A 12,849-nucleotide genomic window follows, 5' to 3' on the forward strand; every position below is an offset into this window, starting at 1 on the left:
TTTCAATATATTTATATCATTTCTAGCTTCCTTTATTTCATTCTTAATTTCTTGTACATCATTAATTAAAATTCTTATTAAATGCTTTAATTCTTCCATATGTTCGCTGATTGACATTTTATCTATTTTTTGATTGACAATAATAAAATACTACACACTCAGCATTTTTACATTCTTTTATCATTTTATCATACTTTTGTTTTATAAATTCAATACTTGTCAGTTCTTTTAATTTTTCATAATATCTTGCTTTTTCTTTATATCTTTCTTGTTTTAATTTTAATATCTGTTTTTCTTGAGTTTTAGTTATTTCTCCAGGTATTAATAATTCATCTAAAATTTTATTATTTATTAATCTTATTCTTTCTAACTTTCTATCTAAAATATTTTTAGTTTTTTCCATTATATTTTATGATGATTCATATATTTCTTTATAATACAACTCATTTTCAAATATTTCACAAATTATTTCATATGTACGTCTATCTTTGATAAATCCTATAATTAATTTATGTAATATTTGTTCCTTTATTTCTCTAGGTAAATTCCTAGTTATATATAATGTTATTATTTTTAGTTTATTAGGGATAGGGTTGTAAAATATATAACATCCTTTTTCTTCAATACATTGATAATAATTATTTATTTTTAAGATTTCCATGATCTCTATGGCTCTGATATCAACTCTATGGGTGCTACTATGAGCGAACAAAAATCTAATAATCTAATAATCAAAATATCAAAAATTTTAATCTCATAAATTTTTAAGTAATTTTTCAAAGTCTAATAATGTTTGAGGATTTATAATATCAATATCTGTTATCATATCTATGTCTGTTCCAAAAGGTATTTCATATTTTGAGATACTTTTCTTTCTTTTTTCCAATTTATCTATTATATCTTGTATATCTTTTATGATTATTGACCTTACAATTCCTTTAGCGAAATTTTCTAATAAGTTTTCTTTAAAACATTTTAATATTTCTTGTGATGCATATAATTGTTCTTGATATCCTATCTTATCAATTTCTTTTTCAAATTTAATTTCTTTTTTATTTTTAACAACCTTTTTTATATTATATGGTCCTCTCTTATATTTGGGCTTTTCCATTTTATAATTATTCATTAATAATTTTTACAAATTTTTAGAAAAATTATTTGTTAGATTTTTTAAGGACTAAAAAAGAAACTTTTTATTATATAAAGGGTTGGTTGTTAATTTTTCCAAGGATATTTTGGGTAGTTTCAAATTTCTAAAAAAGTCAAAGGTTATTTTGGAAAAGGTTATATACTATTTGGGCCATTTTCATGTATATCCCGTCTTAGATTCTGGCGACATGGAAATTTTAAGAATATATAATTTTTAATTTTCTAGAAGGAAAACAAATTTTATCAAGCACAGAGAGCTAAAGGGTCCAATTGAAAGAAAAATTCTTTAGTTGGGGAAACAGAGAAATATTTCGAAATTCGAAGATATTGACCAAAAGTAGTGCAAAATGGTAACTTTTTAAAATTCTTAAGATTAAAATGTAGAAGTTATTAATTAGTTTTGAAATTTAAATAATCGATAAATGGAATCGCACCATTCCAAAAAACTCGGTTAAAACCATTTGAAAACATATTTAGAATTGAACAAATAAAGAAGCATTTACATAAGAGTTGTTGTATTGAGACAAAAACCTACTTGTTGCACTATAATTTAATTTTATTAAAGGTCTCTAATTTTTATTTATTATCATATGTATAGCATAGCTCCCGTTTGGCCCTATTATTTGAGATTATAATTTTTAGAATTGTGTTTTTCGAATAACATGTAGTTAATAAAATAATAATAATAATAATAATCTTTGAGTTTACATGTAATATTATTTTATTAAGAAATGTACAGTTAATAAAAAAAAATGAATTATAATTTCAATGAAGGCCAAACGTGAACTTAGAAAAATTTCATATTTTTTACATCGACTTTCTATTAATTAGCATATATATTTCTAATGACAAATTCCATCCAAACAAATATATTAAGACACAAAAAGACTTATTTTCCCTTTATACTTTTAGATTAAAAAAAAAAAAATGACAAAATACTTTTTCCTAATTTCAAAGCATGCTAACCAATTATTTCTACTAAAAACCATCGTCAAGGACAAAACATGTTAATTAATGAAAGGTTGATTATATGAATACAATAAAAAAGAGTTAAAAACATAATAATGTGATAAGAACAAATATTGAAAACTTCAAATACAATTAAAATGTGGTGCTATAAACAAAATCTGTAGTGAAAATATAATTACCCTTTATTTTATTATTATTATTATAAATCAAAGGATTTCTTTTTACATATTTACAACCATTGTTCAGTGTGATCGCATTGAAGAGACAAAGTTCTCTTGAGTCAAGAGGATTCTGATTACATTGAAGAAACCAAATTTTCAGAGTTGACAGAGGATTTGGATTCAGAAAGAGAGCCCTGCATCCATCTCTTCAACATCTCAAGGGCAGCTTTGGGTTGATCCATGGGAACCATGTGTCCAGCATCGTGGACCTATTTGCCATCAAACGCGATGATTCATGCTTCACAAACAATTAAGGAAACATAATTGAAACGTCGAGAGAGAAACATACCTTCAAGAAACTAAGAGGCCCGTGGCTTTTCAACAATCCTGCTTCAGAGCCATCAACTTCAAAAGGAACTTCAGAAGATGCTACAAACTCTTCCTTATCACTCCATTCCATAGCATGAACCCATCTTGAGTTACCTGCTCGATTATCAGGAGATGATATGCTAAATACAATATCAAACAAATGCAAGTTGAACATTGAAAAATATATGCATGGTCCATAAACTTTCACAAATAGACTACATTTGGAACACTGGATAGACTGTATATGGAATACAATATCTGAGAGGGATTTTGCAGCCACAGTCCACAAACTTTCACACAAGTAGACAACATTTCGCACACCGGATTAGGAAATATATGAAATTTAGTATAAAATTATAATGGATAATATTAGAAGATTGTATTATGGTGGACTAAGGTGGTTATTGTTTCTTAATTTTCCATTCAAAAGGTATTCATTTATTAAACCATATAACATAATACGGAGGTTGGAGGTGGATTTAGGCCGAATAAGGAAGATATGGCAAATGACATTCTTTGAACAAAAAATTAATTGATACTATCCACCTTAATCCATTATAATACCATCTATGTTATGATATTCATTATAATTTTATACTAAATTCTTTATACAGCCTACTCCGGTGTGCCAAACACGGCGATAAAGCATAGGATTTTTGACCTTTTAAGTCTTTTGAGTCTTTTGTTTTCACATTTTTAAAATGTTTTTTTCTTTTTTAGGGAAATGAGTGGGTTAGACGAAAATAACCCTCAGATGAGTCATCAGGTGCAAAGCTTGTTACAAATTATCTGAAACTTGATGGTTTCTAATTAGTGAAGACCAGCATACACCAAAGATGAAGGTACGAGGACCTAAAAGGCAAAAAAAATGATTATGGATTAGGGTGTTTTATTTGGAAAAGCTTGGAGGCCGAGACTTCAAATTTCCATATCCAAAATAATATAATAGGCAGCAAACTTCAATGCAGGTTAAAAGAATGTCTAAAAAACAAATAAAGAACTCACCAAGCCAATTACATATAAGATCGTATTCTCCAGCATATACAAGCAACTTGACTCCATCCTCGAGAAGAGCAGGAATACCGACTTCAAGATTTCTCATCCAGTCCATAAGCATGGCCACGTACACAATAGGACTACATGACACAAAATCTATATCCCCGACTCCAAGCACATCCCTGACAGATTTCTGGTTGAGAAACTTCTCCAAGTTTGAGAAGTCATAGCAGAGGCTGCCTTCACACTTCTTTCTAATATCATAATACTACAAGTGAAAACATCAACCACAGATTAACTTTACCAAATCCTGTCACAATCTTCTCCATTCAGAAAGACTTTAAACCACCATTTCTTGTTTAAATATGCAACTTATACATCATTTGCTTGAGACCCAATGATCCTAAACTATATCATGTCATCACTTAATTTATTTAATGCAAACTCCATAATATCCTCTCTTCTTTTTATTATTATTATTTTTTAATAAGACAAACTCCATAATATCATTGAAGTGATGCTAACCTGCAGCATATAACTTTTATTTAATTTATATGCTTCACTATGTTCCGGTGGCCCGGTAGCAGGCACAAATGGTGTCTCAAACAACCCTTCTGCGTATTTCAACCCCAACCATCAAAATAAATGGACATGGGTTTTACTACTTACGTTCATATCGCCAACACGTGCTAGGATAGAAGTGAATATGGTATTGCAAACAAGATAGGCAGCCAAGCAAGAGATTGTCCCGTCAGTGCCTGAAAAAAGAACAATGGTGTGAATTTAAGCTAACAGCAGATTCAGCACTGAAAAATAGTAGTTCATAGTGCTCGAAAATGTAATTAAGACCTCCAACTAATTTACCACCAAAATTGGGTAAAAACTGCATATAATTTCCAACTACAAAATATAGAAGTCCTGAAGAAAAAATGAGCTAGACAAAGATCTTAAAAGTGGATTCTGGAGAATGAGCAAAAATATTAAAAGAAAAATAATATGCAGTCGTACCACATAGCTTAATTGCCAATTCACACAATGGAAGGATCTTGTTGATACGATCATGAGCAGACTGTGTAATGATTCCCATGCCCAAAGCATAATCAGTATAAGCAGCATATTGGATTCCTGGATCAGTTAATCCATTTCCAATAGCAAATCCCTGTATAACCACCTCATGTAAGATAAAGTAACATAATCATAAATTCCCACCGCATAACACATCAGGGAACAACCTTCAGATTTACACGTATTCCTTCTTTTGCTTTGTTCCCTTGGTGAACTCGAGCAGCGAAAGCAGGAATGTAGTGCCCGGCATATGACTCTCCGGTTATGTAAAAATCATTTTTTGCAAGCTCAGGATGCTCCTTAAAAAATGCCTATATAAAAATTGCCCCAGTCAGCATTCACTTGGCTGAAAAACGTATAATCAATTATGAGAGAAACAATCAGCTAGAGGAATCCTCTAAATTCTTTTTTCCAGAACATTGATTTTCCAAAACACTTTAAATTGAAAAGAAGTGGAGAAAAAATACATAAAAATATCTCTATAGCATCAATATAAGTTGCATTCAAGAAGTGAAATCTGTTTCCAGAAAGTATTCTGCAATGAAACCATTAGGGGCCTGCTCCATAAACTGCCCATCTTTATTTTCCATTTTTACATATAAACCTATGAACTTTTTGGTTTTCCTATGAGAAAAACCAAGACAGCATGTTGAGTAGAGTCTTTAATTACTGTTAACATTCCTAATTTCCCATAGCTCTTTCGATTTTATATATTTTTTATTCTTCAAAAATTGCATTGCGTCAAGTCGCCAACTGATGCTTTATATGATGAACAAGATTAGAGCTTAATCATTAACCAACACTTCTCCCTCCACAGGACATATGACCATTCAATTACAAACAAGTTCCTTGGACAATGTTTATTTAATACAAAGCACTTCAGAACAACCACGAGTGATTGTTTGTTTCAGGAGGTGGGCGAATAATAGTAAGTGCTTAACGGGGGATGTGATAGTTTGATAATGGTTATGTATGTTCCCACGTGTACTTGCTTGTTTAGATTTTTGAGTGTATAAAAAAGAGTCATGTTGCTCGAACCACGAACAGGAAGAAAGGTGGGAGGGTCTTTGCACTGTGATACAGTGAGATTGAGTGCAGCAAGGATAATGGGCCAAGTAGAAAATGTATGTGCCTTGGGTTTTAAAAATGATGAAAATCTTGGAAGATATAGTACTTAATTTAGTTTCCAAATCAGATGCTTACTTTAGAAAACATAATTAAGGTTTGATTTAATAGAATTCCTAATATTTTCCTACTTCAATTAGTAATAGTTAAACCCTATATAAAGGGGGCTTATGCATTGAAATACACACAAGTTTGATATAAAGTAAATGGATATTCTCTCTCTTCTATCCCTCCTCTTCTCTTTCTACAGTCTCTTCCTCTTTCTTTTCTCAATCTTGTTCCTTTGTTGCATCCTACATCAACTCCATTCATCCCAAAAAGACTGACTGGGTTCAACTTTAATTGATCCAAAATACCTTTCCATTGTCAAAAATAAAGAAAGTAATCAATGGCACTTCAATTTTTTCACCAAAACGTCTAGAGTGCCCAGAAAATAAGAGAGTAGTTTTAGAAAAATTATTCAGTATGAAGGAGAACATGTTATTTATATTGTGCCCCCTTAATCTCTATGCCAATTCAAACCAGACAGTCCTTTAGGACTGACAGAGAAGTGAATATCAACAATTATATCACATGAGTACATAACTAATGCCATAGCAGGCTGCTCAAAACACAAAAGCTTCCAACAGCTGAAGAAGGACTAAAATGAATAAATAAGAAGTATGATAGAATGAAAATGGTAAATGGTTACCTAGTAGAATGTCATATCAACATCTTAAAGTAGTTGGTTACCTATTGATGGAAAAGTCTGCCATCACATCCTCATGGGAGGTCAGCATACTTCACTCTTTTACTTATTGTTTTCTTCCCCTCCACCATTACTTGTGTTAATTTAAATTTACTTCTTATAGTTTCAATTGTTAATAACAAGGCACTCTAAATTCCTCCAAACCAGCAAACCAGATGGAAACAAAAGAAGACAATGAAACTAACCTGCAGAAAATCGTATAGATCATTGCTAACACCCTTTTCATTGTAGCGAATGTCACGTATGTCGGTGCTATAGCTAAAGCCAGTCCCAATAGGCTGGTCAACAAACAAAATATTCGACACCTACAGAATAATCATAGGAAAGATATTAGTTTTCTTCACGAAGAAAAATGTTATCATGAGAGTAACCATCATGTGAAGTTTAATCTTATAAACGACATATCAATGGTCCAAGGGCCTAATTCAGCATTTAAACTAGAAGGTCCTGCAACTATCAATCAATCAAAGCACCAATCCAAAGCTTAAGCATGTCAGGTTACTGTCAGTAATTTTTAGTTTTAACACCTGTCGAACACATTTAACAACTCTCTTTGAAATTGAACAATATCTAATAAATAGGAAGTTTCCATTTAGACAAAGTCGGCACAACCATAAATAACAATAACCTTATTTGGCTGGCTCTTACAAAACTAGATTATGAGATTCAACACTTTGATTATCCAAGGCAAGTACCATCAATGACATTTTTTTGTGTAGATAAAGAAGATACAGAGATAAATTCCACTAAAAAAGATCTAAGATTATAAAGTATAGTTAGAAATACTGTGATAAAATCATAATAACGAGGTCAAACTTTTTAAAATTAGTATTCAACATGAAAGGCACGCTAAAAGAAAGGTGAAAATAAAGAACATGGCAAGGAAGGTAGCCACTGAGAGAAAGGAAAACACATAAATGCATGCGCTCAATAAAGATCTTGAACACCAGTTATAAATTATAATATTTATATTCAAATGAATCTCTATATTGATATATTTTGATATTAACATACTCGAGAATCATGCACTTGCAATCATTCATTATGTTAATATAGTTAAGAAATATTGTTTGGTTCTAATATATAGCCCTAATAAGACTAATTGTTGGAACTCATCAAATATTCTGAGTTCCTAAATTTTAAGTGTTCCTGTACCAGAAAAGTTCAGTAGCTTATCAATTTGTCTATTCTTTACAGTACTAGTTCATTAAATATTAAAATTTCATTAGTTAGTGCCACAGAATCCTTGCAAAAAGGAGATGTGATTTTCAAATTCTCTCTCTTAATCTCTTATTCTTTAAAGTGATCATTTTTGCATTTCAATCCCCTCTCCCCGGTCCACATCATTTCATTCCCAAAGACAACTATAAGAGAACCCACTGTGCCGATTTTGCTACCCTCTGCTGGTAGATAACATTATGAGATAAAAAGCCTATTTATTTGCACATTTCACAGCAGTTTAATCATCATCAGATATAGTCAAAAACTTTGATTTTAATATTCTGAAAAATCATATTAATATGAACAGAAACTGAATGAACTCATAAAACCATCTATTTATTTGCACATTTCACAGCAGTTTAATCATCATCAGATATAGTCAAAAACTTCGATTTTAATATTCTGAAAAATCATATTAATATGAACAGAAATTGACTGAACTCATAAAACCACATATCTGATCTTAACTAAAATAAGCGGCCAAAATGAACAAGGGTAGGCCATCTAGGCTATCCCCATGTTTAATACTCTTGACTTTCCAAGTAATATTTAATTGAAGTCTTTCCAACAGACAAACACAGTGGATTCCAAAGTGCATAATAGACTAAACATGTAATAAGCTAATGCTCCCTGTTTTTTCTCCTTTTTTCTCTAGAGGCTTTACAGTATAACGCAGGGAGTGAGAATAAAGTCTAAACTCTTATTATCAAGAAATAAACCCACATATCACTATGACAATCCCTTGAACACATCAAGAATGAAGGCACCTAGGAGTTGGTAATGCCGATTCTCATTCAAATTAAAGTGATGATTATGGAATACATTTCTAACAACATGAGAAGCATATATATAGTACATAAAAAAATAGAAACAGAGATATTATTTGCATGTATAAAGACCTTTTAATCAAAAACTGGGGATGCAAACCAAAAAAATGAATGAATATATAACAAGTACACCTCAAATACACAACTGAATTCATCCAGACACTAACTTCTGGTCAATTAATTTCATAGTACTTAGAAATAAATGCTCATTTCCAGCAGGAAAATAAAAATCACCTTGTCCCATCCATACTCATTCCACTCAAGAGACAAATTATTGGCAATACTGAAAGGTCCATTTTCATAGAAAAGTGCCATCTCACTGCTACAGCCTGGCCCTCCAGTCAACCAGATAACAACAGGGTCCTCCTTGCTGTTACGTGATTCGAAGAAAAAGTAAAACATTCTGCAACCATTAACAGTAGTTTAGCACCAGTCCAGACACCGTGTAAGGCGAGGGTGAGACTCAAGAAGGTATATGGAAGCTATCAAATAAGAAAGAGCAGATTAAAAATATTTCAGGGGAGGGAACAATATGTTTATACTGAGCCAAATAAGAGCCTGTTTGATGTATTTTTTGAGAATATATTGTGAAAACTGAAAAGCCATTTGGAGAACGTGTGATTAAAAAGTATGGAAAAGATATGGGTTCACGTGCAAAGTTATTATATTGGGAGAATGTGTGGTTGACAATGAGTATTAAAGAATATCCACCAAACAGGGGCTAAATTAAAAACTTCCATTCTGATCACAACCATAATTATTCAATAATATGCATTGGCTGCTGCCATGTGCAAAGAAAATGAAAATCATCAATCATTATTGGCCAGTAAAATCAACTCATTTTGCCTGAGAAGATTATCCAAAACAAAGTATTCCTTCCCAGAATAATAATAATAATAATATAATATTTATTATTATTATTATTATTATTATTATTATTATTATTATTATTTATTTATTTATTTTTATTTTTTTCAGATGGAAGACAGCAGCTTAACAATTTTTTCTCACTAAAATACTGAGAAGGCAGCAGGTAAAAATGATCTTAATTGATTTCTCAGTTCAAGTATGCTATAAATCCACATGTACTAGGCACAAAATAACCGGATGGCAAAATGCTTGGTCTATGAAAATAGATACAAACCCATTAAAAAAGCAAGTGCAATTTAAAATAAAATAAAATAATCCACGAGAACTAGATAAGACCATGGAGATCAGCGTATAATACTCTATAAAATGCAGTAAGTACTGGACTGTAGCTTTTACAACATCTATAAGTAAGAAACATCAAATTATCACAAAAACAAATAAAAAGATAATTTAGTCCAACTTTCATGTCAAAGTTGACTTGGCCTTTTTCTCAGATTAATATACCTAACATATCAAATTGGAAATAAACTATAACTTCGAAAAGTCCATAGTTCGAACAAACAAATTAACATTTATCAAACTGGAAAAAAAACTATAACTATGAAAAGTCTGTAGTTCGAACAAATAACATAACATAAAGTAGTACTATGATAGATAAAATGGTCAATTGCCCAAAAGAAGTCACCCGAGATCAATCTGGACGGAAGTTTTCTCGAGTGATATTCCTCGTACTCAAATAAGATTAAATAGACAATTTTTCAAGAGTAAACAACATTTTTAAAAAGACTACTAATTGAAAGGACCATTAATTATTATTATTTAAAAAAAAAAAAGGAATAGTAAACTTGCCGAAAGAAAGGGAGAAAGCACTGCTAAGTTAGAAATATGTAAACTTGCCCCCCTAAAAAGGAGCAACAACGGAAAATGGAATATCAATAACCAAACATTGAAAAAATTAATAATAAGAACAAAAAGGCTGCTAGATGTAGGGTTCTTTTCAGTTACAGCACCTAGCAGCATGCGAGTGTTGAATCTGATAGTATCCAGCATGATGGCCAAGGTCTTGGAGTGAAACTCCAGCAGTATCGATCAAGTGGGGGAGCTTGAACGCCTTCTCCACAATTTTGGGTCTATTGGAGAAATTACGATCATGTACGATATTGATTGATTCCTTGGGGAACAAATTGAGCTCACGGATCAATTTCTCAGCCTGATTCGATGGGCTAATAGGCAGCTGAAGTAAAGCAGTGACTGAAGAGAGAGGTGAAATGAGAAATAGAATGAAAAGAGCAACAGGTGTCGAAGAATCAGAATTTTTCCTCATTTTCATACAGCGAAGCCAGAGAGTGGGGAGTGCGGGATACTTGGACAGTAGACGTGCAAATTGGATATCTGGATTAAATAAATTGTTGATAAACTTTCGCCAAAGTTGAGAGCCATCTAGTTTTTGTTTCGGAAAAGTCCAGTTCCCAACTAATTTTTGTTTCCGTAAAGTCCCTCAACTTTAATTTTCATTTCAATTTAATTATTGTCGAAGAATAATAGATAAAAAGAATATATTGTTTTTCTATTAGTCAAAATTAGAAGCTAATATTGCTGTTCATAAAAGGAAAAAGCAATTCGTCCAAGCCCGTGTTTGAGCCCCATTTTGGGAAAAGAATGAATTTTTGAATAGAATATTGATGTGAAATATGTGGTTAAAAAATAAGGAACTATTTTGAATTTACATATAATATTATTTTATTAAAGAATATGTAGTTGAAATGACGTTAAAAGTCTATTGAAATATTCATTTTTTTAAAGAATGAGACTCAAACAACGGTCAAATTTAGCATGGTTGGTTAAGTTAGAAGGTAAGTTAAATTACTTGTTAAATAATGATTTTGAGTCCGTTTGATGTAAAAAATTTTGAATATATCTATATATATATATATTTATTTATTTATTTATTTATATGTATGTATGTATTAAGACCCTGTTTGAGATTCATTATTTTTAAAAAAAAAATTACATTGTTTCATTTCAATCACACGTTTTTCAATAAAATAATATTACACACAAATTCAAAACTTTTATTTATTTTTTAACCACACATTCTCCGTCAATATACTATTTCAATATACATTCTTTAAAAATAATGTGGCTCAAACACACACTAAGAATGTATGGCTAAATGTAGGAAAAAATTATGGTCCAAGTGTAAAATAATTTTATTGACAGACTCTGTGATTGAAAACAATTTTGAGAAAAAAATTAATTTTAAATAATTTCTACAAAATGGGGGCTTTACAGTTTATATGGGCTTTCGTTTTTTGCAAAAGTGGTTCCTATTATATTGGCTCCTTGCGAATTCAGGACTCATTTTTTATTTTTGACAATCGCATCCTTATGTGAACCTTTTGTACTGGAGTTAATTGTTTGAATACACACTAAACTTTAGACAGAGTCGTGTTTCACTAATTGTACTTTAACTTGCATTAAATTACTCACTGAACTTTATGAAATTGCACTCCGTTATTCACCGAGCAACTTCCGTTACTACCCATAGTCTACGTGGATAACGAAATATACATGTGGCCAATTAAATATCTCCAATTCAGAACTCAAATGCCAACTCATTAAATCACAAAACGCCTCAATTGAAATCGTGAGGATGAAATCCTTATTTCGCAAACGCAGAGGTGACAGACCTCCATTACTCAACCGCTTCACTTCTGCAAGAACTGCTGGAGTTACTGACCGGCGGCGGCTCTAGGAAGATCACTAGCCGCATCTCCTCCTCCTCCACCTCTTCTTCCCGAAACAACCACCCAATACACTTAGCGCCTCCTCCACTGCCTCCACGACGATCGTGTCTGGACCATTAGCATCCACTTCTACTACAGCTGTAATCACTAAATCGTTTCCACTGAAGGCATAAATTTAAGGTGGCCGGTTTCAAAACTTATTGTACTGAATCAAGTGGAGGGCAATTCACTGATATGCTCAATGGTCTGAGCCCAACTTGTTCAAAAATGCAGTCAAGAGAAATGGTTGGTGAACAAGATCCGTGTTCAGGTCATAATATGGACCTCAGTTGATGGTAATGGAGGTAGACCATCTTTGACATTCAACTGGTGACCAAGCAAATTGATCTTGAAATGGGAGTGTGTGCAAGATACACAAAATCAAATTTGGTGATTGGAGAAATGGGATTTTGTTTGAAGTGGCGAAAAGGGAAGAATTACAAATTACAAAACCTCAAAGAAGACAAAAAACTGAAGATGTTTATATAAAAAGCGAACCCAAAATTGCATAATTTCAGAACAGTTTTTAAACAAAATTAAAGAACCCTTGAAGTCAAAATTGA

The 12,849-nt window shown here is 31.7% G+C and overlaps 1 protein-coding gene across 1 annotated transcript; it reads right to left on the reverse strand.

The window, feature by feature from the left end:
* Window positions 1-2,277: 2,277 nt before the first annotated feature.
* Window positions 2,278-10,888, reverse strand: LOC111405436 (serine carboxypeptidase-like). Its single transcript, XM_023034314.1, has 9 exons — window positions 10,511-10,888; window positions 8,865-9,033; window positions 6,768-6,887; window positions 4,877-5,020; window positions 4,653-4,803; window positions 4,314-4,402; window positions 3,654-3,912; window positions 2,629-2,762; window positions 2,278-2,548 (listed from the first exon to the last, which is right to left on the reverse strand). Exons 1-9 carry the CDS (start codon window positions 10,828-10,830, stop codon window positions 2,414-2,416), a joined length of 1,521 nt encoding a protein of 506 aa, XP_022890082.1. The 5' UTR covers window positions 10,831-10,888; the 3' UTR covers window positions 2,278-2,413.
* Between the last annotated feature and the right edge of the window lie 1,961 nt (window positions 10,889-12,849).

Source organism: Olea europaea, chromosome 12, assembly GCF_002742605.1.
Source record: "Olea europaea var. sylvestris chromosome 12, O_europaea_v1, whole genome shotgun sequence".
NCBI lineage: Eukaryota > Viridiplantae > Streptophyta > Magnoliopsida > Lamiales > Oleaceae > Olea > Olea europaea.

Bases quoted from the DNA above. Each gene is read 5' to 3' on its own strand.
- LOC111405436 (XM_023034314.1), bottom strand. From the start codon at position 10,830: ATGAAAATGAGGAAAAATTCTGATTCTTCGACACCTGTTGCTCTTTTC. The intron at 6,888-8,864 runs GTGATTTTTATT...ATTATTCTGTAG, and splicing joins ATGAGTATGGATGGGACAAG to GTGTCGAATATTTTGTTTGT. The intron at 2,549-2,628 runs GTATGTTTCTCT...GATGGCAAATAG, and splicing joins GGCCTCTTAGTTTCTTGAAG to GTCCACGATGCTGGACACAT.